The sequence below is a fragment of the Acanthochromis polyacanthus genome, chromosome 8, assembly GCF_021347895.1.
Source record: "Acanthochromis polyacanthus isolate Apoly-LR-REF ecotype Palm Island chromosome 8, KAUST_Apoly_ChrSc, whole genome shotgun sequence".
Classification (NCBI taxonomy): Eukaryota; Metazoa; Chordata; class Actinopteri; family Pomacentridae; genus Acanthochromis; species Acanthochromis polyacanthus.
In genome coordinates this window covers 21,617,477-21,642,479 of record NC_067120.1, presented here as the reverse complement: position 1 = coordinate 21,642,479, position 25,003 = coordinate 21,617,477, and the positions used below count along the sequence as shown (strand labels likewise).

General features: G+C 39.9%; 1 protein-coding gene across 1 annotated transcript in view; it reads left to right on the top strand.

The window, feature by feature from the left end:
- LOC110961564 (electromotor neuron-associated protein 1-like) overlaps nt 1-25,003 on the top strand; it is a 69,392-nt gene that overhangs the window by 4,101 nt on the left and 40,288 nt on the right. The window contains exon 2 of the mRNA XM_051952393.1: nt 3,874-3,975. Within this exon, the coding sequence (XP_051808353.1) occupies nt 3,874-3,975 (102 nt within the window). The remainder of the gene's footprint in view (nt 1-3,873; nt 3,976-25,003) is intronic.

Here is a 25,003-nt window from a genome sequence, read left to right as displayed (position 1 = left end):
AGCAGGTCATTAAAAGTGTAGGCATGCTGATGTGCAAGTCTGGATGGCTGATTTTGAAGAGTTAGTGTCATGCCGCCAGAACAGCTGGAATATATCGAGACCTGGACTCCACAAGACCTTGAAGGTGTCCTGTGGTATCAGGCACCAAGCAGATTGTTGAACCCTCTGAACCAAAAACAGTTTCTGGGTGGTTTTTATTGCCCTTTTCGGATTTCTATTCACAGTGGGCTAGTTTTTCACGGCAATATAAAGTCCTAACTTCTATGGAAACAGCACAATCATGGCTAGAAGCAGAGAGAACTCAAAATGATCCTTTAATCAGTTTAACAATGTTATCATGACAATTTCCATCCATCCTCTATACACCGCTTTATCCTCACTAGGGTCATGGGGGGTGCTTGAGCCTATCCCAGCTGACTCGGGCGAAGGCAGGGGACACCCTGGACAGGTTGCCAGTCTGTCACAGGGCTACATATACAGACAAACAATCACACTGACATTCACACCTACGGGCAATTTAGAATAATCAATTCATCTCAGCATATTCTTGGACTGTGGGAGGAAGCCGGAGTACCCGGAGAAAACCCACGCATGCACAGGGAGAACATGCAAACTCCATGCAGAAAGATCCCAGGCCCACCCCAGGATTCGAACCAGGGATCTTCTTGCTGCAAGGCTAAGTGCTAACCACTTACTCCACTGTGCAGCCCTCATGACAATTTATTAATTCAAACTTGATATAATGTTTTGTTCTATGTCATTTGTGACATTTACCGATGAAACACTTTGAATAACCTCTGTGTAAAAGATGCTATTTAAACATACTTGCTTACTTATTAATAACAGTCGAAGTCCATGATTACTCTGCCAATATACGCGGTGGAGTTATGTGATGATCAGCATGCGTCTGTCTGTCTGTCTGTCTGACTTAAAACAGACTAATGAATTTGGATGAAATTTTGAGGGAATGTCAGAAATAACACAAGGACCAAGTGATTAGATTTTGGCAGTGATATGGTTTATAGTCTGGATCCACGGATTTGTTAAAGATTTCTGTATCATTGTGAGATTGTGCTACGACGCCACTGGAGCTTAACAAGTGAACACTATGTCAGCTTCCTGCTGATGATCACATGATCACAATCTTGCTACAAATCAACCACCCAAGGTTGTCCAGCAGAACATTTCCCAGAGCACCACGCAGCTTCAACCGGTTGTCCTTCCCATAGTGCATCCTGCCGTCATCTCTTCCCCTGGTAAATAATGTTAACACATCTGGCCATCCAAATGATAGAGAACAAAACATGATTCATCATAGCACGCCATCTTCTTCCACTGCTCCCAGGTCCAGACACTCACATGCCCACTGTAGGAGTTCTAAATGGTGGATGGGGATCAGAATGAGCCCTGTGCAACAACATATCTCTATGCCTGGCAAAACTTGTTGCACTGTGTTGTCACACCTTTTTGTCATTGCAGCATTAAGTTTTTTTTTTTAGCAGGTTGTGCCGTTTTTCCTGCTTCCAACACATTAACTTCAAAAACTGACTGTTGACTTGCTGCTTAAAATAACCACACCGTTGACAGATGTCATTGTAACAAAATATTCAGTGCTTTTCACTGAATCTCTCAGTGGGTTTTGCATTGTGGCCGACTGGTGTTGCTGCTGATTCATTCACTAACAACATTAGCACTGTGCCATTAATATGTTTACAGAGACACAAAGGTGGTACTTTAATTAGTTTAGTAGTAAGTGAAGTAGAATGAAACACGCTTGTATACATTTCCCTTAATGATTCCTGTTCGTCTCCAAAAAGCCCTTTATGTCTGAGACTGATTCCAATGTTTGAAATGTTAATCTCCACGAACGCACATTCACACACAGATGATAAGGACTCCTTTAAATCCATAACATTCCGTCTTCAGTGGAATGTTATGGTCAGTGCTACTAACCGTAGCTTTATCATAAGAACCACAGTGAAAACACAACAACATGACAGTAGGACATTATCATTTTTATGCGTCTGCAGTGAAAGACGTTTGCAGTGAATGCTAACGAATTTTAACAGTGACACAGCATCTCTGTGAACAGCCTGCAGTCTGCTGTGATGGAACATTTTCTCCTCAGTTAAGGGCAAAACAAGGTCTTCAAAGTGTTTTCTTTTTTTGTGAAGAATGAGATTTCAGTGCAGGGGTATGGATTTTTTAAAAAATTAGAATGATTTAATTTTCTCGCTCTTGCTGAAGGAATCCACAAGTGGATAAGATGAGAGGGGAGCGTGCAATGGTTTCTGTCCTGCTGGATGAGATCTGACACAAGTTCTCTCTGAAGTTTGACTCACTGCAGCTCAGTAGGATCTGATAGAACTGCTGTGTGTGTGTGTGTGTGTGTGTGTGTGTGTGTGTGTGTGTGTGTGTGTGTGTGTGTGTGTGTGTGTGTGTGTGTGTGTGTGTGTGTGTGTGTGTGTGTGTGTGTGTGTGTGTGAGAGAGAGAGAGAGAGAGAGAGAGTTAAATTGAGCTGCTGATCAGTTCATTACCGAGTCATTTCTATTGATGCATTATCCTCCAGTTACTTTTAATGTCAAGTGCTTATGTTGATGTTGCTTTTACTTTCAACAGACATATCTTCATGAACTGTAATATTTTATGATGATGCTAATTCTTGATGATGTGGTATATGATTAACAATTCATAACAGTTTAATAATAATGTAGTTAATACCCAGTGCCTTTACAATAGCAATATAACATCTGTTAAAATGTGTCATTAGCCAACCTTGCATTCACACACGTTAGTAAGTCATAAATCTATCATTCAAACATTCCCTATTGATGTACTGAAACAGATTTGATCTTAACATATTTACCAAATTAAAGAATGTACAAATAGGAAGATCATTCACTTGCAAATTTGCAACTACGTATACATAGCATATGGTATTTATTTGGGAATACTAGATCTCTTCAGCAAGTTGTATAAAATACAACAAAACCCAAAACCAAAAACACTTTTAGTAAACCATTTTTTAAAAAAAGAAGCTTTGCTTTGTTTGAGAAAATTGCAAAACACACAACACTTGCCGTTAGAAAATTCTTTATCATGCTGTTAAAAACGGCTGCACAGAGGCGTAGTGGTTAGCACTTTTGCCTTGCAGTGAGAAGATCCCTGGTTCGCTTCCCGGCTTTCCCGGGATCTTTCTGCATGGAGTTTGCATGTTCTCCCTGAGCATGCGTGGGTTTTCTCCGAGTACTCCGGCTTCCTGCCACAGTCCAAAAATATGCTGAGGTTAACTGATTACTCTAAATTGCCTGTAGGTGTGAATTTGTGTGATTGTTCGTCTGTGTATGTAGCCCTGTGACAGACTGGCAACCTGTCCAGGGTGTCCCCTGCCTTCGCCCGAGTCAGCTGGGATAGACTGGTTTAGTGTCTTTCCCATAGTTTACCAACTATGGTAAACTATGGGAAAGACACTAATTCTGAGTCTAAGTCTTCTTTCAACATACAGTAGTGAATATAAAATGCTGTTACTCTTGTGTGACCTGGGTGATGCTGTCATGAGAGAGCATGAGGTGCTGGCAATCGCAGGTCATTTTGATTTTTACATTTTTCCTGCTCATTCCCCTTCCCTGCACTCTAAACAGAGTTTAAAAATGGGCCAGAAGGTGGGAGGAAGGCGAAATGCTGCAGCAACATCTGGTAGAAGGTTGCCTCAGGTTCACAGAGAACGATGACTTGCATGATAGCTTGCATGCTAAATATGTCTCAGGATCGTCAGAAGCCAGCCCAGATTGGTTTGCTACGTTTCACTAATGTTTGTCCTTCACTGTTTCATGTTGTTGTCCTCAAGCAGTCTTTCTTTTCCCTCCTGGCAGGAATTCGATCCTGGGATGTTGACCTCAAGTGCTGTGACCTTGATCAGCAACTGCAGCTTTTTATAACTCGTCACTCCGCCCACTTCTCCTCCGAGGTCAGAGGTCAGTGTGATGTTGCACTCTTTGAGCCAGAGGACAGCGATGCCAGGACAGAAATCAGTTAGACTTACACTACCAGTCAGAAGTTTGGAGACACCTTCTCATTCAGTGGTCATTATTTAATTATTTTATACATTGTAGATTAAAACTGAAGGCATCAAAACTATAAAAGAATACATATGGAAAAAGTGTTAATTTTCTGTAATAATTTAAAGACCCACCGAGGAAGATTTTAGCGGAAATGTAGCGTTGCCAAAGCAATGCTACATTTCCCGTGAGCCTCGGCGTGCACTGTCGCAAACCGTCGTAAACGAGCCGGCGAAACCAGTCACAGTCAAACTAATCCCATAGTCTACTAACCACATATCGCAAGCAACACACACAAAAGACAAAAGAATTGTATCAAACTTACAAAGAGCTAAAGTTACGTACCTGTCTAGGAGAAGCACAGCCAGCTCGGCGTCTGTTTTGATTCCTTTATGCTCCCGGAATTCTCTCCACCTCTCAAATGCCTGTTCAAGATGAACTTTTCTTTTGCTTCGTTGTCGATCTGACAACCTTTTTGCTCTGCTACTGCTAAAAACAACTAGCTACGCTCCGTCAGCGCACGCGCACCGTATTTGCTGTAAATCGCTTCATCTCTCACAGGAAATTCTAGACGAGTCGACAAAAAATTAATAAAATACAAATATTTACAAAACCAAAATGATTTATGAATCGAAAATAGGGGCATTAATAAGTGTAAATAATGAAGATTCATCCACATTAATATGAGACTTTGTTACGAGCATAAAAATCTTCCTTGGTGGGTCTTTAAGATGTAGAAAATGATACAAACAAAAAACATTGAATGAGAAGGTGTGTCCAGACTTTTGACTGGTAGTGTACTTACCAGAAAAACATTCAACACACTGTTGCTACTTTATGGAACAACAACAACAACAACAATAAAAACAACCACCAAAATGTAGCAAAAAGGCAAAATTCTCTGAATTCACCATGAATGTGACGTAAACATACACTTGTCTTATCATCATAATTGAAAAATGGAGCTATAATACATTATTGTTCTGCTCTAACTGAAATACTGTAGATATACTAAGTCTGATCAACTGAAGATTCTATTGGCTGGACTGCAAAGTTTAAGTGGCCGACAAAGCTGAACTATCATCAAGAAGAAGGCTCTTGTCTCTTTGTTCTGTGATACAAATGATTCCAGACCAACTGAGAGAGTGTATGCAGTTTTTGGATGTTACATCCCATGATTTCTGGATTTTGAATTGTCCAAGACTTAGTTGCTACCACTTGGAGCAGAGCCAATGTGCCAGCAAGCCCTGAAAACATCCTTTCATACAGAGGTAATGATAGATATGTTGTTTCTGCGATGTGACATCAGGCTAAAGGTGAATTTATAGTGTCAAGATCTGAGATTCTAAAATTACTTGTATATCTTCAGTTAGATGAACTTTGAATGTTCTTCCCAGGCCAACATAGTCACCTTAGTAGTTTCTGCTCGCTGCTGGTTCGGCTACTTAACAAAAATCTGTCATACTAGTAGAACAAACCGAACATCTGTTTAGCTCTAACTTGTAGTATTTTTAAAAACTTTTTCAGTTTGAGCTGGTCAGATTTATGTTTAAAGCTATCTAGTTTATTATTTATTGATCTTTTAAAATTACAATAAATTACTATAATATAGTTTAAATGTCAACAAACTTCTTTAGCTTGTATACATTTTTTAAAATTTATTTATATTCGTCTAAATGATTCACTTATTGATTTAGTGGACATTTATTCCACCTGCATTTCATCAAAGCTAAACTGCGTGTATAATTACCACGGTGACTGTTCAGGGAATGATGGACCTGCAGTGTTCGGCCTATCTGTGTGTGTGTGTGTGTGTGTGTGTGTGTGTGTGTGTGTGTGTGTGTGTGTGTGTGTGTGTGTGTGTGTGTGTGTGTGCGCTCAGGTGCTGGCTATACTTGTGGGGACCAAATGTCCCCACAACTTTAGGAAAACCGAAAACAATGTCACTTGTGGGGACCTCATTTGGGTCCCCACAAGTTGTAACAGTGTTTTCTTGGCCATGTTGTTGTTACTGAAAAAAGTAAAAGTACAAAAATGTTTCTTTTGGGTTAGACATTGTTTTGGTCTGGGTTAAGGTTAGGGTAAGGGTTAGGGGTTAGATATGAATGGGAGTCGATGGTATGGCCCCATAATGATAGAAAAACACAGTGTGTGTGTGTGTGTGTGTGTGTGTGTGTGTGTGTGTGTGTGTGTGTGTGTGTGTGTGTGTGTGTGTGTGTGTGTCTGACTGTGTCTATGTGGTGCTCTAAAGTTGGGCTCAGAGCCCAGGATGAACATACAATAGATGCTGAATGCGGAATTATTTCAATCACCTGCCAAGTAAAGGCCCAACGAATCAAACACACACATATGAGGGAAACAGACAAGCACAGGATAGATTATAACTGCACTGGTGGCAAATACTTAGCAGGAGCTACAGTCAGCACAAAATGACACAGCATTTTTCAAAGCAATTGTTAAACGAAGCAAATATCTTCAGAGGAAACCGAGGAATTCCTGTGAAACAACAAACATTATTAGTAGCCTTCATCCCATCTGTTATCCAATCTGTCTTTAGGGTTGCTTTTAGAAGAAACACTCCTCTACTCATTTGAACCAGTGTGAGTCACCTATTTTTCCATGCCTTTTTGTTAATATGACTATTGATAAAATAGTTATTAATTCCTTTACGTCTACTCTGTAAAATGTCAGGACATTGACATTTGAACTTTGAACACAGGATGATGAGAACAAACAACTCTTTTCCCAATTTATTTTATAATTGTTTTTTGTTTGTTTTACTTCCAAAGGGTACTGATTTGATTAAATGAATCCTGATGGACTATATTCAGATTGCTTTGAGAGAAGGTGTATTGATTTCTAAATGGTAGGCTAGATTTCTAAAGGCCGTATCATATCATGTAAAATAGCATAGTGGCACGGTGGCCTGACAGGATGTACTTCAAGCATCATTGGTTAAGTGTCCAATAACTGCAGATGTTGGTGTTTGGATTAGCCATGAACAGTTCTTTCTTGAAGAAAAATCAATTTCATCTGTGCAGTCTGCTCTTTGCCTGAGCACTTTTACTTACCTGTGCCACGTCTTTGTGTAATTGAGTGATAAAAAAAAAAGATACCAATATGTACAATTAAATGCATTAGAAGCAATAAAAGCGCATAATGAAAAGACAATGTTTGTTTGCATTAACAAACCCCAAGTGTGCCCCTCCCCATGTCTACTTTGCTTCGGTGCAGGTCTCCTGAGGTAAGCTAGTCTGCTGCTGCCTAGGCCTCTTGTTACCCCAGTTTCAGTGGTTTCCGCTTGCAAGATTTCACAGTATGACAAAAACTCACCCATGACCATGTGTCTCTCGCTACCTCCCCCGAAGTGACTAACTCTAAGTGGTTTGATTCAGACATGTCAGGGTGCACTCAGAGGCCAGTCAGGGTCCTTGTCTGGTGAAACCTGGCCCACGACAACTGCTCTGCACATCAGCAGACTTTCCTGAGGCATTTGCCTATACTTTAAAATGAGTGGCTGTCCTGCCCTGCGCAAACACAAACCAAACATGGATTGTGTTGTGAAGAAAACCACTAGCGTGTGGTCAGTTACAGCTACAGCTACTTACTGTTGGGGACATTTATGTTTAAGGACTTGTTTTCAGTCACATATCCACACAGGATTTTCAAATGTTCATTGATTTCCTGACTTTTGAGGTTTGTTGAACTGTAGTGTTACAAACAGGAAGTGATTAACTGTCCAGCTCCTCAAACTGTGAATGAAACACGATTCCAAATTCAGTGTTTCTAAAATGTCACTGCATTGTTTCCAAGCAACATTTGCTGTCACAATAGTGTGCCACGTTTTTGCTTTTTTTATTTTTTATTTTGGGCTTTCTCAAACTCATACAGTCAGCACATCAGCTGCGATGTCAGATAAATCTGTGAGGATTTAGAGCTCAGAACTTTTACTGGTGATTGGAACATTGTTGATAGGGAGGAAGTTGAGGAGTGATTCTTTATGTCTTCTTCTCTTCACATAACGTACATCTAGGAAAGCCATTTTCGGTGTAAACCGTCTGTTCATTCTGACTGGTACAAACAGTTTGGTAAAGAAAAGAGGCAAAGTAGAGGTTAAGTGTGTGCACCTCACTGTTGCTGATGCAGCTATTTGCATTGTGGTGGAGATGAAACCCAGTGTTCTGCTGGCCACCCCACTGGACAGTCACAAATATTTATTGCCAGTTAAGCTCACACAGCGGCAAGGACAAGGCTCAGACAGCGCACACTTAGCCAATCAGAGGCGACAAAGATGGTTCTTTCCCCCCTTGATTGGCTCATTGTCTAATAGTGATGTCAGTCACTCATTCATTCCATTGGTTCTGAGTAGGTTGCAAACTCCACACCATCGCCATTGATCAGCAGCACCGATCTGAACAGAGGACTATGAGTAAGTAATTCTTTCTTTTGTAAAAGGATGGGGAGAAGTAATATTCGTCGTGACATGTGCTTTTTCAGTGCCAAAAGGTGCTGCTACAGCAACCTGTTAGAGCAGCACTGCTGTGCTTTTTAACTTATTTGAGTTAATAACATACACATGCATAACACATTCCTGTGCTCAGCACAAGGTCATTTTTTATTAAAGATTTCATCCATTGTAAATAATAAGTCAACTCAGCAGCCTTGGCGGAGTACTGTGCTGTCTGAGTGCTTTTCTAATTTCAGTTTGCAGACCATGAAAAGAAAGTCAACAGACATCTCTTCTTACTTCAAGAAGAAAATTAGCACAGGAGAAGAGAGAGCCAACGGTTGAGCAGCAGAGGCATAGTGATGAGGAGACGGAGGAGGAAGGAAGGGAGGAAATAAACTCAAAATGTTAACTGTACTGTTATTAGTCTATGCACATTAGATCATCAGTAACATTAAATATAACATAATAAAGACAAGTTTATCAATAGGCGCTTCCTCAAGTCTTTCTGATAGTTTTATGTTAGCCTACATACTGCACTATAATAAAAGAGCTAGTAATAATAGTACTAGTAAAATAAAATTCCTGAAATTATGACTTTTTAGTTTTAGTGTGCCACCCCAAGACCTGGCCACCCCTATGAAAAACTTCTGCAGGCGTCACCGAGTGTTGAACCTGGTGTAAAGGCATTGTTTTTTGAAGTCTGTCAAAAAAAAAGTCACAATGCTACTTAACTCTATTTCTTTCTGATGTCCTTTGTACTAAATGCTGTTTTATTCAACGTCCTAATCTGTATATCAAAAAAGCACTCAGAGAGCACAGTACTCCACCAAGCCTGCTCGGATTTAGTATCATTTCTGACGGATGAAATCTTTAATAAAAAATTACCTTGCCGTGAGCACAGGCATGGGTTACGTACGCTGATCGTCACATAACTCCACTGCGTTGCTTTGTTACTTATTTTTCGAAAATGTACATGCAGTAAATTGAGCTTAAAGGTAACAGAGTGCTGATGAGGCAGATCAGTGAAAATCCCTCATCCATTTCTCAGACTGCGAGGTTGCTGAGGCCAGAGGACCAAGGATGGAGACTAGGAGTATTGACTACCCCTTATAACCCCCACCTCCCTTTTTTAGTGCAGCGCACAAGGCAAATCGATAGCACTTCAATGGTGAGCAATCCGATGTGCTGCCGTGCAGAAATAGATAAGGGGATCACATTGCTTTGGATAGATGGAAAATTTTCCATTGTGCAAAAATAGTGCTGCAGCACTCCCCGCTATCCACCCTACTTTTAGTAAATGAGGTGATAAGGTGGGAAGGGGGCTGATCGGTTTTGGGGATAAAATCTGTGAAGGTAAATAGATAAGTGTATTGATTGTACTTTCTCTCTCAACTACCTCAGGTGCCTTCTAGTTACTCTTAAATTTAGGCATTCGACTGCTGTTTAGTGTGTCCAAGGGATGTTACAAACGTCTAACCTTTCCTGGGTGAATAAATGTTCTCAATATTCCATTCAAGAATATTTAAACCTGTAATGAAAAAAGTGAATATCAAAATAGATCTATTTTGGAGGAGAAAATAAGCATTCAGCAGAACAGTTACAGAGAAATGTTATCCGTTGGTTCAAGGCCTTCAGCTCTCCACTCCCAGTTTTCTCCAAATGGCTTTATATGCTGCCAGGTCTTTTGAAGCACTAAATTATTTATTTCTAATTTTCCAACAAAGCTCTTCAGTGTTGAATCATTGTGATGTGACATTTATCTAATAACTCTTCACAGCTTGTCCTTGATGTCTCTGTTTTTAGTCACAACTGTATTGTTTTTCTCTGAGGTGCCGTTGTCAGTAAATTAAAGGGACTGCAGTTTGTTTAAGTCTGTAGGGTCATGTTGTTTTTAAATGTATAATTTCAGCACAGGATTAGCTACCGTCAGAACTAGTCTTAAACAATATGTTGGTAATGAGAAAACAGAAACAGTTCAGGGTTTGTCTTTCATTTAAATTGCTGCAGGGTTTTCATAAATGCTGCCAACTAACAAGGTCATCACAACAAAGTTTGGTTTATTGTTCCAAATGATATTTGCAGTCTCCTTGGGACATTGCTATCTGTCTGCATGTGTAAACTAACAAGAGCATTTAAATCTCAGCTTGTCAGGGTGTCATTAAACTTGTAGAGTGCAACATTTCTAATCAGCATTACCATTCAAAATCACACACGGTTCAAACCTTGCTAGAATAGTTCCATTATGTCTTCAAATTTCACAGTACGCTGGTTTTAATAAACATTTCCGAGTCTCTCCGTACTTGTGCCTTTTCTTCTTGTATGAAAGCACAAGGTCACATCATAGCAATACTGGGTTTTACAGAAACAAAAAGCATTGCTGTTGTTTTGCCACTAGTGTTTTTGAGGTCGGAATTTCCTTTTACATGTATATGTAAAAATTAAATTAATTGCCAAATTAGCATATCTCCCACTGTAGTGTTTTGCATTGCTCAAGTTCTTCAGCATTTTTAAAGAACATACTTGTATACTGTCACAACGACTGCTGATTTCATACGAGATATGTTAATCCTAACTAGGAAACTAACTTAACAATTTACCAAGCAACATCCCTTGCAGCCTATATTGGATTATTGTGACACAGCTAGAAATTAATCTCCAAGATACACAGAGAAAAATTGGCCATAGATTGAGTTTATTGATCTAAGATCTAAAATTCTACCTTAGAGTCTTCATAGCATCATTTTTCATTATTGGGTCTATTCAGTAGGAGAATGATGATGCTGCTGTACAGCAAAACAACCTTACAGTAAGAAACATGATCATCCCCTCTCCTTTATAGGGCTGCTGAACATAGATATAGCTGCTGAAGTGCACCTTCTCTAACATTTGTCGGCCACGGTGAAAAACCAGAACAGTATGTCAGTGACTGAGTGCGACATATTTGATGATATGAGTGTTGTTAACCCTCTGTTGATTTTGATGTCCTCATTAAGCTGTTCTTAGCAACCCTGTGATCCAAAAATAAAAGGTAATAAGTACTGAAGTAGAAGTATTTTTTCCTTTTATATTCTAGTAGCATCAGTGAGAGGTTTTACCAGACACTTTTAAACTGACGTTGACATTTTGTGCATAATATTTATACTGTTTGGTTAAAGAAAGGTTCACTTCACCTTTAAATGAACATCTCTCCATAAAAAAATACGATACAGTGACCTCTACTGCTGAAATTGTGTAATGCAATGATGACTTCATATTTTAACCTCAGTCTATCTGTACTCTGCTCCCCTTTAAACATACACTTATAGAGCTGAGAAATTTAACAACGCTCAAATGACGCATTTTCTGTGGAGCAACAGCATTTATACACACACACACACACACACACACACACACACAAAGGCTGCCTACACAAATACCCAGGCGAGGACTGGGTGAGATAGGCTATGGATTAGTGTCAGCGATTTACTCTGATAACCCTCCCACACTAAACTCACAAGTGTGTGTTTGTCCATTTGCTTTGTGTGTGTATGTGTGTACTTATTTGACCAAATTACCTGTGTACATGCTGTTGACTCTTAATGTTGTGTGCTCCCAGACTCCCTAGTAATGATTAATGTGCTCTTTCATTATTTAATTTATCTCTCTCAAAGCTTTACTTTATGTACTTGTGTTTATAGGTCACAAGCTCACACGCTGAAAATAGAATATTTGTATTGTTTTGCTGCCTGCCTATGCAGATGACGCATAGCACACACAGTCTAAGTACATATATTTACACATATATAGAAATAGAGGCATATGTGTCTTGATAGATGACTAAAACACTTAAAAGAAGCCTTTAGAAAACAGTGTAGGATCTGACCATTCGTATGAGCGTCAACAATATATATCGCACACCCTGCTATTAACCTGTCAGTGCGGGAATTTCTCGAAGATGTTTTTGAGCCATATTGAACAAAGTACTGAGGATGCCTGTTGGTTTATGGGAAACAGTCTTCAACATCCCAAAGGTCCAGAGATCCTTTGAAGTGAGATGTAAAACATCACGTCCTTCTTTCCCCTCTGACTCTCCCCTCTTCTCTTTCTAGATCTCAGTGAGGGAGATGTGGGCGGAGAGAAAGGGAAAAGTAAAAGAATCAGTGGGAATGAACTCGATGTAATCGTTACGTGTGGATCCTCCCTCCCACACACACACACACACACACACACACACACACACACACACACACACACACACACACACACACACACACACACACATACACACAGGTTGAGCTCAGTAAGATGGCTTAGTCAGACAGGAAACTCATGAAAGGCTGTAGACTTGAGCCAGTCTCTAATAAGAGGCTTCCAACACTATCTGCAGCACAGGCGTTGTTTTATAATACTGCTGCTCATTCAAGAAGGCAGCCATATTGCTGAGATTACACTTTCCTCTGTCACTTTGCTTTGTCTCGATGTGACCTCCAGAAACAAGATTGCACATGCACACAAGTTAAGAGGTAAAGGGTATTTGCTGTTTAAGAAAATAACTCCAGGTTGCAGCTTTGTTTAGCATAAAAAAATCCTTATGCACTGCTATTTGTGTCAGTGTAATCGTTGTGCAAGCGAACAACAGCTAAAAATAATCATCCAAGGGCAGGACTTTTTAGTCTGTTAGATAAATCCATTCTCCCTTCATGTTGTACCAGTTTCCTTCAAGCTGGCCTGTGTGTAATCTGTGTGTTCATGGACACACACACACACACACAAACAGAAGGGAGCGTCATCTCCATGGCATCGTGTGACGTGGATGTGTTAGAGGGAGAGTTGGCCTGCGGGCACCACAGAGTGATTAAAGATTCACATTTGGTGGTGGAGCCAATTTGCAGTGGTACCTGGGGAACATGCCTTTCATGACTGCTGCCATGGAGATCTCGCCATCACTGCCTGAGTGAGATGTCATTCAAAGATCCTGGTGGTGTCACAGATGAAAGGTTAAAAAGGCCTGCCTGCCCTTTATCGATATATTGACTTAGGTCAAGTAATGCAGTGGATCTTGGAGGATAGACAGGGCACGTGCTCAGAATCACTAGAAGGACACGTTGTGTTTTGTCTTGTTCCATCATTGGGTGTAATTTAGCTGGATCCAGGTTTTGGGTTGAGAAATAAAGATGGACCCACAGTGAAAGTGTACAAATCGAGCTCATAAACTCGGGAATATGTAAAAAATTTATTTGTATCTGGCTCACTGCGAGAGTGTCTTGTTTTTGAAGTGAGAACGTCTATGATTAGGCAGTTTCTCACTTTAGCACCTGTGAGTTTAAATATATATCTTCAAATGGGTTTGTGTTTACCATGTCCATGATATGGGTCCATATGAACACCTCTGTCTTGTAGTAATAACAACATTGTAAGTGAAATTTTTTCCAAAAGTTCTGAGTGGTAGAATGTTTGCTGACATGTTCAGAAATGGCCACGGAAGTTCATTTTGTGGATGGTACATAACAGATTGTAGATGTACAGAGATGCTTCTTGTGATTTCACAAGGTCTGAGGAAAAAGTGCTGATATTCCCAATGGCCTCATGTTTTCATCAACACCTTCATTACTTTTGAACGTTTGTTTTGTCATTAACTAAGTGGATAAATTCAAATCTTGACATGATGATGGTGCTAGATCAAAAGTTAAGATTTTGTCAAGAGATTACTTACCTAAATATCTGTATTTCATAGCAATCCAATCAGTGATTATTAATAAGTTTCCTTGTCAAACCATAAATATCAATCTCATACAAGTCACCATAGTGATTCAGATACAGCATCCTGTGAACTTAAACATCTGTACAGAATTAGGTAACAATCCATCCAGTACATGTTTCAAGATATTACATAGAACAAGTAGAAACGATGACCTACTGATTGTGCTGAAGGGCGGGTTGGAGAATCACCAAAGTCAGAGGAGTAGCATCCATTGACTACATATAAAGATGGATGTGACTTCAGCTATTGGATTCCAGATTAAAGAGGCGTGGTGTGAATGGAGCTGAAATGGGCCAAATAAACATCTTTGTCCTGTGATGTCACCCACCTGTCACTCAAAGTGGCTATGCCTTCTGTATAGTTGTCACCAGTGGGTAAATTAGCTATAGAAACTGAAATTTTTTTTTGCACCAGGCTGTACAGGTTTATTCCTGCTGTAAATCTGGACATTTTAACATGGAAAGACTCATTTTTGGATCCATTCTCTAGTGGCCATTTGAGGAATCGCAGTTTTTGGGAATTCGGTGTTGCCTTAATGTTTTAGTCCTGCTTGGATTTATGTCATGGAGTCACAAATGTCTCCATAAATTTCATAGCAGTCCTTCCAATCGTTATTTTAATCTGGATCAAGCACAAAGTTTTGTTTTTATACTTAACCTTTCCTTTCTGTATTGAAAAAAGAAACCGGTCCTTGTAAATTTTCATGTGAGACTACAGAACAATGTGGCCCTATTTTCTAAACTTCACAGCAAAGAAACAGAATACCCCTTTTCCCTACACTCTGCCTGAATGTACTGTGAGCTACTGTGAACATGGATTTATACCACAGCCACTGCTTGTAGTACCTTGGCTGAGGGTCCATATCAAATATTCATGTGGCTCCAACTACTAAACGCATGGCTTTAAGTCAAAAAGGTGTAAATCTGTCTATGAAAATTTAATGTAATTGCAGATGTGAGAGAATGAGGAGAAGAATTTTACATTAGAGAGTGTAGATTTTCAACGTGAACCTCTAATTTGATATGGAAGCAAAGTGTTTTGCAATTGTGATAGTGCACTCAGTTGCAAGTTTATTTGGTATTTTTAGAAACAAATAAAACAGCATAATAGAGGTAGCACTGTAATCATTACTTTCTATTAAAACTGTACTTAAAGTGTTTTCTTTTACTATATCTCACTGAAATAAATGGTTTGGCTGACTCGCCTGCCAACCCATTTATTTTGGTTTGCAGGCGATTGTGAGGCAGCCGGGATGAGAGTCAGCACCACCAAGTCTGACTCCATAGTTCTCTGCTAGAATCCGCTCGATTGCTCACTCTGGTTTGGTGGTGAGTTGCTGGCCAGGAAAAGGAGTTTAAGTGTCTTGGGAAGTTGTTTATGAGTGATGGTAAAATGGAACATGAGGTAGATGGAGGACTGGGACAGTGTAATCAGTAATGCTGGGCTCAGCCTTAGAGACCTCTGGAGACAATCAGAGCAGAGCTGCTGCTCCTTCGGGTCAAAAATGTATCCATCTGAAGTGGTTTGGGTAGCTGATGTCTCTAGGGTGCCTTCCTATAGAGGTGTTTTGGGCACACCCAACTGGTTGGACACCACGAGGTAGAGTCAGAATGTCCTGGAGGGAAGGACATGTCTCATGTGGGAAGAGGGACATCTGGAATACCCTGCTTCTAGTGAGTGGATGAAAATGGATTGATTGATGGATAAATTAATTGAACAAAATGGTAGACACACCCAGGGACGGCTGGTATAAATGGGCTAACAGGGCTAAGCCCTCCCAAGCAAACACAAAAAAGATGAGAAAATTATTTTTTTAAATAGCTTACAACAGATTGTTTTAAGTTTAGGTGAAACCAAAGGTAGCAACAGCACCAAGCAGTCAAAAGAAAAACATAGAATATCTCTAAATGGGCTTATTTTTTACAGCCCCAACAGATACCGTCCGCTTTCATTCATTTCTTTCTTGTAAGTGATTGACAGGTGTCATGTCACGCCCCCGTGATTTACTGATCATTTGAGCTAACTTCAGTCAGCCCACAGACCACTGACTTTTGATCAATAGCAGCGAGTTAATGCAGCGGTGCAGCTATTTGTGCCAGAGTTGGGAAGGAGGGAGAAAAAGTTAAGCTATGGCGGGTGTTAGCATGAACGAGGTGGATTATTTGCTTTCTTGTCCATTTTCCTCAATGTCTTTGGAGGAATAGCTGGAAGTTAAGAGATTGGGATCACATTGGCCAAACGATGTTCAAATAACTCAACGGGACAAACGATAAAATCGTAAGTTTTGCGTTTCTTAGTTTGACAGAAAGGACTGGCTTACGGCAAGTGTAGCTAAGAATTCCCTTTTCTGTTTCCCATGCTTACTTTTTGGAGGAGATACCGCATGGACTCAACAAGGAATTGTGGATTTGAAAATTTGTCGGACAAAATTAGAAGCTGATGAGGCAACCAATGTGGCGTGTGTGTGTGTGTGTGTGTGTGTGTGTGTGTGTGTGTTCTTGTACTTGCTACATTGTGAGAACCATTTTCTGCATTTAACTATCAAAGTGAGGACATTTTTACAAAGTGAGGACATTTTGGCCGGTCCTCACTTTGAAACAGCCATGTTTGAGGGTGAAGACTTGTTTTTAGAGAACAGGTATGAATTGAGGTTTGGTTAAGGTTAGGGTAAGGATTAAGTTTAGGCCATCAGTTGTGATGGTTAAGGCTAGGGTAAGGCTCTAGGAAATACATTACGCCTATGGATGTCCTCACTAAGATAGAAGTACAAACATGTGTGTGTGTGTGTGTGTGTGTGTGTGTGTGTGTGTGTGTGTGTGTGTGTGTGTGTGTGTGTGTGTGTGTGTGTTCTTGTACTTGCTACATGGTGAGGACCATTTTCTGCATTTAACCATCAAAGTGAGGACAGTTTTACAAAGTGAGGACATTTTGGCCGGTCCTCACTTTGAAACAGCCATGTTTGAGGGTGAAGACTTGTTTTTAGAGAACAGGTATGAATTGAGGTTTGGTTAGGGTTAGGGTAAGGATTAGGGTTAGGCAATCAGTTGTGATGGTTAAGGTTAGGGTAAGGCTCTAGGAAATGCATTACGCCTATGGATGTCCTCACTAAGATAGAAGTACAAACGTGTGTGTGTGTGTGTGTGTGTGTGTGTGTGTGTGTGTGTGTGTGTGTGTGTGTGTGTGTGTGTGTGTGTGTGTGTGTGTGCGTGCGTGTGCGTGTGAGTGAGTGAGTGAGTGAGTGAGTGAGTGAGTGAGTGAGTGAGTGAGAGAGACAGACAGACAGACAGACATATGATGTGGAGCACTAAAGTATAGTGTACCTGTAATTGATGTAACTGTGTGTATCATAGGTGATGTTAACTATTTAATCGGTATTATGCATTTGTTAGCCCACCCAACAAATTTTACCACCAGCCGCCACTGGACACACCCATCCCATACATCCTTTAAAATGATCTGTTTACTACTGTAAACCTCCCCACAAAGTGGGAACATAATAGAAATGCAACTAAAACTGTTTCAACAGCTGCTTGTAATTGAGTTACTAGTTGTACCTAATAAGCATCATTCTGTTATGTGAAAGGAACTATTGGGGTTTGATGAGCAAGTCTACCACTAGCAAACACTGTCACATCTTCTGTCTTGTATTTCTCTCCCAAATAATCCTTAAAGGCACTTCATTTTTTTCTGGTTTTCTAACTCACTGACTACTTATGAAAAACAGTCCTGGTACTTTGGTTATCGCTGGCCAGCTAGCGCTCAATCTGCTCTGATGTATTAGCATTGAGCTTCTAATCATTACTTCAGAAGTTCATCACATGGTCAATCTTCCATAAAACCTAGTCTTTAAAAGTAGGATGAGAGGATAGAAAACTTTTCTACTTTGTGAAGGTGTGAGCACGTACTTGGGCTGTAGTAGTATCTCACTTTCCATTGTGTCCTGTCCCAGCTCTCCAATCTTCCTTTACTTGCTGTAATATGTGCTTATCTGAAAAGGAAGAAAAACACTTCTACTTCTCCACTAAGCTCTAGTTTCTGTTGCACTTTTTTCTCACTTCATCATTCCTGGTTTAAGTCGATAAATTTACACCCAAAATCTGAGCAGTCTTTAATTGCTATTAAAATCCCTTCTATCTTTACTTGGTTCTTCCATTATTTTCTTCCCTCTCTCCCATTACTGCTGAAGGCCACTTCAATATTTGCACTTTGATCTGAACTTTAAAACTCATTAGTTGCTTGTAAGGTTGGAGTTCTAGGATCCGATTTCATTCATACTGAAAGGTTCTTAGCATTTTTGAATGTGGAAGTGACAGGAAAGGTCATATATGAAGGTGCTCTCCACTTAGCAGCTCTAACCACATAAGCTTTCAGTTTTGTCTGCTGAGGCTCCACAGCTTTCATCGTGTTTGTGTGTACTGAAAAAGCTGAGACACCACAAGTCCAGGTCATGACCTTTAGTTACACGTTCTTATCATCATCTCGTTTCAGATCATTTAGCCATCAGCATTTCTGTCAATTGTTCAGTGAGAGAGTGAAGGTCAAAAATATGACCTCCACTGTCTCACACTAATATGTGTAAAAGCTATGTTGGTCCACAGTGCAAAAATGTTTTAGTTTCACAGTAAAGGCTTTACGATTGTGGGATGTCTACATTTTTTTAATTATTCTTTTCTTCTGTTGGCCTACATCCATCGTCATCCATCCATCCATTCTCTATGCAATGCTTTATCCTCACTAGGGTTGCAGGGGGTGCTGGAGCCTATCTCAGCTGACTCGGGCGAAGGCAGGGGACACCCTGGACAGGTCGCCAGTCTGTCGCAGGGCTACATATACAGACAGACAATCACGCTCGCATTCACACCTACGGGCAATTTAGAGTGATCAATTAACCTCAGCATATTTTTGGACTGTGGGAGGAAGCCGGAGTACCCGGAGAAAACCCACGCATGCTCAGGGAGAACATGCAAACTCCATGCAGAAAGATCCCAGGAAAGCCGGGAAGCGAACCGGGGATCTTCTTGCTGCAAGGTGAAAGTGCTAACCACTTACTCCACTGTGCAGCCCGATCCACCATCATGTCACTTTTAGTTTTTTCATACTTGACTTGAGAGTTTCTTTGACTTTGCACGTAAGAAGAGCAACTCGGCTCACACTGGATGATTGGTGGGGTGGTGCTGGCATTAACCACAGACTGATCTTTCTGCTGGGAGACTGGAGTTTGAGTCCCTTGCTGCAGTTTCTGTTGCAGTTAATTTTTAGTCACTGTTTTCTGCGTATTTTAGTTGCTTTTTGCTTTGATTTGTGCTACAAAACTACTTGGTTAGCTTTAAGAGAAAAAGATCATGGTTTTGTGGACCAATATAGCTAAAACATATTCTCTTATGAGAATAGACTGCATAACAAACAAATGCAGTAAAAGCAACTGAAATATTCAGTTACACAGATGATTAAATTTTCCCATCGTTGGTTCATATATACACTACTGTTCAAAAGTTTGAGGTCGCCCAGACAATTTCATGTTTTCCATGAAAGCTCTCACTATTATTCATGTGCTAGCATAACTGCACAAGGGTTTTCTAATCATCAGTCAACCTTTCAACACCATGAGCTAACACAATGTAGCATTAGAACACAGGAGTGATGGTTGCTGGAAATGTTCCTCTGTACCCCTATGGAGATATTTCATTAAAAATCAGCAGTTTCCATCTAGAATAGTCATTTACATCATTAACAATGTCTAGAATGTATTTCCAATTAATTTATTGTTGTCTTCATTGAAAAACGTATTTCCCAAATACCTGGAAAAGAAGGCCAGATGGACTATTAATTTGTGTTCCCTATGAGCTTTCCTGTAGACACTGAAGGTCTTAAGGACTGATTGTGAAAGTTGTTGATTTTTTTTATATAGTCTACCTGGTTTTCTTTATGAACATGTTTGTATGTTGTATGAATTTGTAAGACCACACAGGGAACAATCGCTCATCTAAAAACTTTGCTGTTTCTCATGTTTATGTTTATGGCACCATTGTTCTTTCCTGTTCCCATCACCAATCACCTCCTACTTCTAAAATATTTTTTCCTCTATCAGTCTTTGTGGATGGCAGGAAGGAGACATTTTCATTACCGTTAAGCTCTGCTAGATTGCCTTGAAGAAATCGATTGAGCACAGTTGCAGCAGAAGTTATGGTTGGGAAGCTCAAAGCTCTTTTCCCAAGTGCCAGTATACTGTGTCACCTCCCTATTTCCACTGCTCATGTTCAGAATGCCTAAAGTGCAACTATTTTCCCCCTTCCCTCATGTAAACTTGCACAATTATATGACGGCAATTAGTCAAAGAAAAATCGAGAACGCACTTGAGTCCAGAACTTTTCAGATTACACGAGAGAGCAGTTTTTTTATTTTACTCCTGTTGGCTTCTTAAACAAACAGCTCTGGTGTTGTGGAGAATCCCAGTGAACAAAGTTTTATGACTAAAAGGTTCCCATTATTTAATTCCTGCTCAATATTTAGCTTAGATTGCTGCGAATTAGCTTCACCTGAAATATTTTAGAATATTTAGGAAGAACACCAAAATACAACAAAAATCTGTTTATCTGACAGCATTTTGCAGTGTTGGTCTCAGAGCATGTACCAGGCCTGTAGATGCACCAGGATTCATTACATATGAGACAAATAGTGCAGTACTTCAAAGTTTTTCCTATACAATTAACATCTTGTCCTGCAGTGTCCTCAGTAACACTCTCTATTCTATTTACTAGGAAGCTTTTAATTTAGATTGAATATTTTGTCTGCAAACTGTGTGATAAAGTCACGTACAGTGCACATTCTTTATCAGCTTGTTCTGAGCGTCTGTTGAAGCAGCGTGCTTAGCGACGTGGATGGTTGATTAATCAGAAGACTGACAAAACTTAATCTGCTACTATACTAATCTGCTTGGTCGTTTGAATAATTAATGATTTCTGTAATTTTTTAGTCAAATTGCTTTGCTCGAGCTTCTCAAAAGTGGACATTAATGCCTTCCTTTTCATGTGAGACAGTTAACTGAATTTTGGTCTATTTTTGGAGACTGTAAAATTTTATCGTGCATTTTTAAAAACAGTTTATTACATGAAATAAAACAATTGATTAGTTAATGTAGTCTGATTGATGAATAATAGTAACAATCGTAATAATTATACCATGTACTTTGCCCAAAGTAGTGATAAGAAAAAAATATACAGAAAAAATGATTACATTGACAACTAGAAAAGCACTCAGAGAGCACAGTACTCCACCAAGGCTGTCCATTCCTCTATATGGCATTGTCAGAAATTAAGGATTTTTTTTTTTTTGGAAATGCAACATTTGTTTATTAGTTATTGATGATCTGAAATCACAGCATCATAGAATGTGGCCATTTAATATAGATGTGCCCACAAACAAAACCAAGCGTGAACTAACCGTGACGTCACCCGGTGGTTTCAATGCCGAGAAAATGAAGCCCGGATTTTGCTACTTCCTGGTCGCCATTTTGGATTTTTTGGAGCCAGTGACGTAAAAAGCGTCATCAAACAGACTGGACCGGAGAGCAACTAGGGGCAGGACCAGTCTATGGGCGGACCAGACTGAGAGCTGAAGACTCTCTTATCCCGCCCACATTTTACCGCAGAGGCGTCTGTTGCTGTCTATCATTCCAGACAAGACTGTCTATCAAGTATAGCCACGCCCCCTGGCTCCGCCAACTTTAACTATCAAATTTTTTCCGGTGATGAATTGGGGTCTATGGAGCAAAAGCTTTTTGGAGCCAACCCTAGCGGACGGCGTGATATTGCAAGTTTTTTACACTTCCGGGTGGGCTTCATTTTTGGAGCCAGATGCTACGTCCATCTTTACATACAGTCTATGAACAAAACGACATTGCACTGAGCACAGACGTGTGTTATCTATGTGTACTTTATGTATGGATACCGAATCACATGACCTAAATATGTGGCGGGAACTGATGGGACTCGGAAACACCCTCACAATTTAATCAATTGTTCCGTGTATGATTTCCGAGAGATAAGTCCCGATAAGTCCACAGCGGTCGATTTGTAGTAGAATCACAATCATATGATCATCAGCAGGGAGCTGACGTGGTGTTCACTTGTAGTCATAGTTACGCTATCTCACAATGATACAGAAATCTTTAACAAATCTGTGGATCCAGACTGTAAGCCGCATCAATGCCAACATCTAATCAGTTGGTCCTTGTGTCATTTCTGACTTTCTTTGAATATTTAATCTAAATCTGTTAGTCCATTTTTGAGTAATTTTGCTAACAGGCAGACAGACAAACCAATGCCAATCGTCACATGACCCACATTCCTTGATGGAGTACCAATAAGAAACATGCTAAATCTATTCATAGACACACACACAAAAACACTAAATAAATAAGCAAATCATTAGCGTTGCACGTCCATTTATTAGGTCAGAGTGGGCTTTATATTTTACTTTACCTGTAAAAGTAACAGAAAAAAGTCTAAATTTGGTGCAAATGTTTTATCTTAGTTAGAAACACCACCTCATAGTGCATATTCACTGATCATCTTCATCGTTGCCCCAGTATCACTTCATTTTGCTGTGTAATAGCATCCTGACCCTCAGTGTGACACAGCAGTTCTGTTCTCTCACCTTGTCGCAGCAGTAAGAGGAGGATGGGTGTGTGTAGACTCACTTCTGGAACACTCTAACCTTCCTAAGCAGACCTACTGACAACATACACACATTCCCAATCCTTGTTCTCTTACAAAGACAGTAATGTAAATACTGTATGTTTTCTGTACACTCACGCTTGTGTGGAGACACAGGCACAATCTGCTTTATAAATCCAGTGCCAGCTATCGTTTTAATGGCATCTGAGGAGCTGTCGGTTTCCATTTCTTTGGCCCTGAGTTGAACCGGTGTGGAAGACCGCTTGTGCTGAGTTGACTTCTTTGTTTCTGCCTCTCTGCACATCGTCTTGTCTTGTGCTTTCTAGTAAAACACTCCCTGGTGCCTGCAGGCAGTGAGTGAGACCAAGACTTTGCAAGTGTCACTGGCTTCTGTCGGTTAGTGGAACATTAAAGTTTAATGTTTGTTTCTCGTATTCGTGTTGTTAGCAAGTTCAACTGACTTGTTCATTCAGGATCATTCCCATACGAGTACTGATGCGGAAGCTAAATGCTAACTGCCACCGTCCATGAGCTCATTAACAGCTAACGCACATTTGTAATCATTTCATCAGCTGTCTATGAACAAGAGTTGTCAACAGGGAGTAGGAGGTTATTTTGGGCCTTCCTTACTGCAGAACTAAAAATCTTGCTGTTCCTTTTTACTGTGTGGACTGTAAGTGAATTTGCAGAACTATTAAGAATTGGACAGACATTAAGGCTAAATTAATTGTAAAATACTACATTACAATATTACAATACTACATTGTTGTTTGATGTCCATGGACATAAAGTCATACGGAAACTAAAAGGGCATTTGAAGAGCATATGCCAAGGCCAAGAACTTGTTCTTCTTTTATCTATGCTCCACCTTTACATCAAGTTTCATGAAATATGACAGACTAGTAAATGGCACAAAAAACTTATCTCTGCCAGGGTAAAAACATTAGACTCTCAGCCAATTTTAAGTGACTTTGGGATCCTATTTGCAATAGTGACAGTTTAGGTTTTCTTTTAGTGTGTGAAAGCGACTGTTTCAGTGGTTGAGAAATGGCCCAAACTGCAATTCTTCAAATGACCTCTTGAGGCTGCTTCAAACGTGAATCAAACTCCATAAACCCCCATGGAAAAATCTCCAACATTATAGCAGAAATAAACATATTTACATCCTGGTACAAAAAACAGTTTTGGTCTCTATAGCTAATTTCCCCATTCATGTCAACTGTAAATGGGAAACCAAAACTGAGGCCCATTGGTAATGTAGTATTTATAGCCATTTGGCATGCTAAACTAGAAAATAAAAAACAAACAAGGAAATCTAACATAAGGCCATTAAATTTTTACTTTTACTGTTTTTGTTTTTTATTTGTGGGGAACCAGTTGTTCACCTCTGTAGGAAAACAAATCCACACAGATCTGAATAAAAGAAAAAAGGTCACAAGCCACTGCTAATGCAGGAAAAAGCCTAATGCAGGAACCTCCAATTAATTGTGTTCATTAAGATTAATAGATGCATTGAAGTACTTATGCATAGTGGATTTAAAAGCACGCTGTAGTAGTAAAGGGGAGAATGCATTCACAGATTCACATTCTGTAGCCCCGCAAACCTTTGCTGTTATATTAAACTAGCTTAAGTGATGATATTTCATTTTTGTAAGGTTCCTTACGATTTACATTTCTGATCTGTGGTGCTCAGATGTGTATAGATCCTCCACTGGGTGCTGAATGAACACGAGTGAATCTACAACTGCAACGCTAATCCAGCAGTGCTTAAACTGCAGCGTCATCATGGACTGCTCCTCTATAATCTCTTTGAGATGCTTCAGCCACAAGCTTCCCACATGGACAGAAACAACTATTTAATTTCGTTATCATTTAATCTTCAAGTTGAATTTCCCTCTTAAAAACATTGATATTGTTTTTTGCCAGAATCTATTTTTTACGACCCACCACGGACAGCAAAATGAAGAAAACAAACAGGAGCGTAAGAGACAACAGCTAAAAGTTCTCCTTCAGGTAAAATGTGTTGTTTTGGCTTTACTTTTTGGGAATCTTGTGAACTCATCATTAATGAACGAGGTC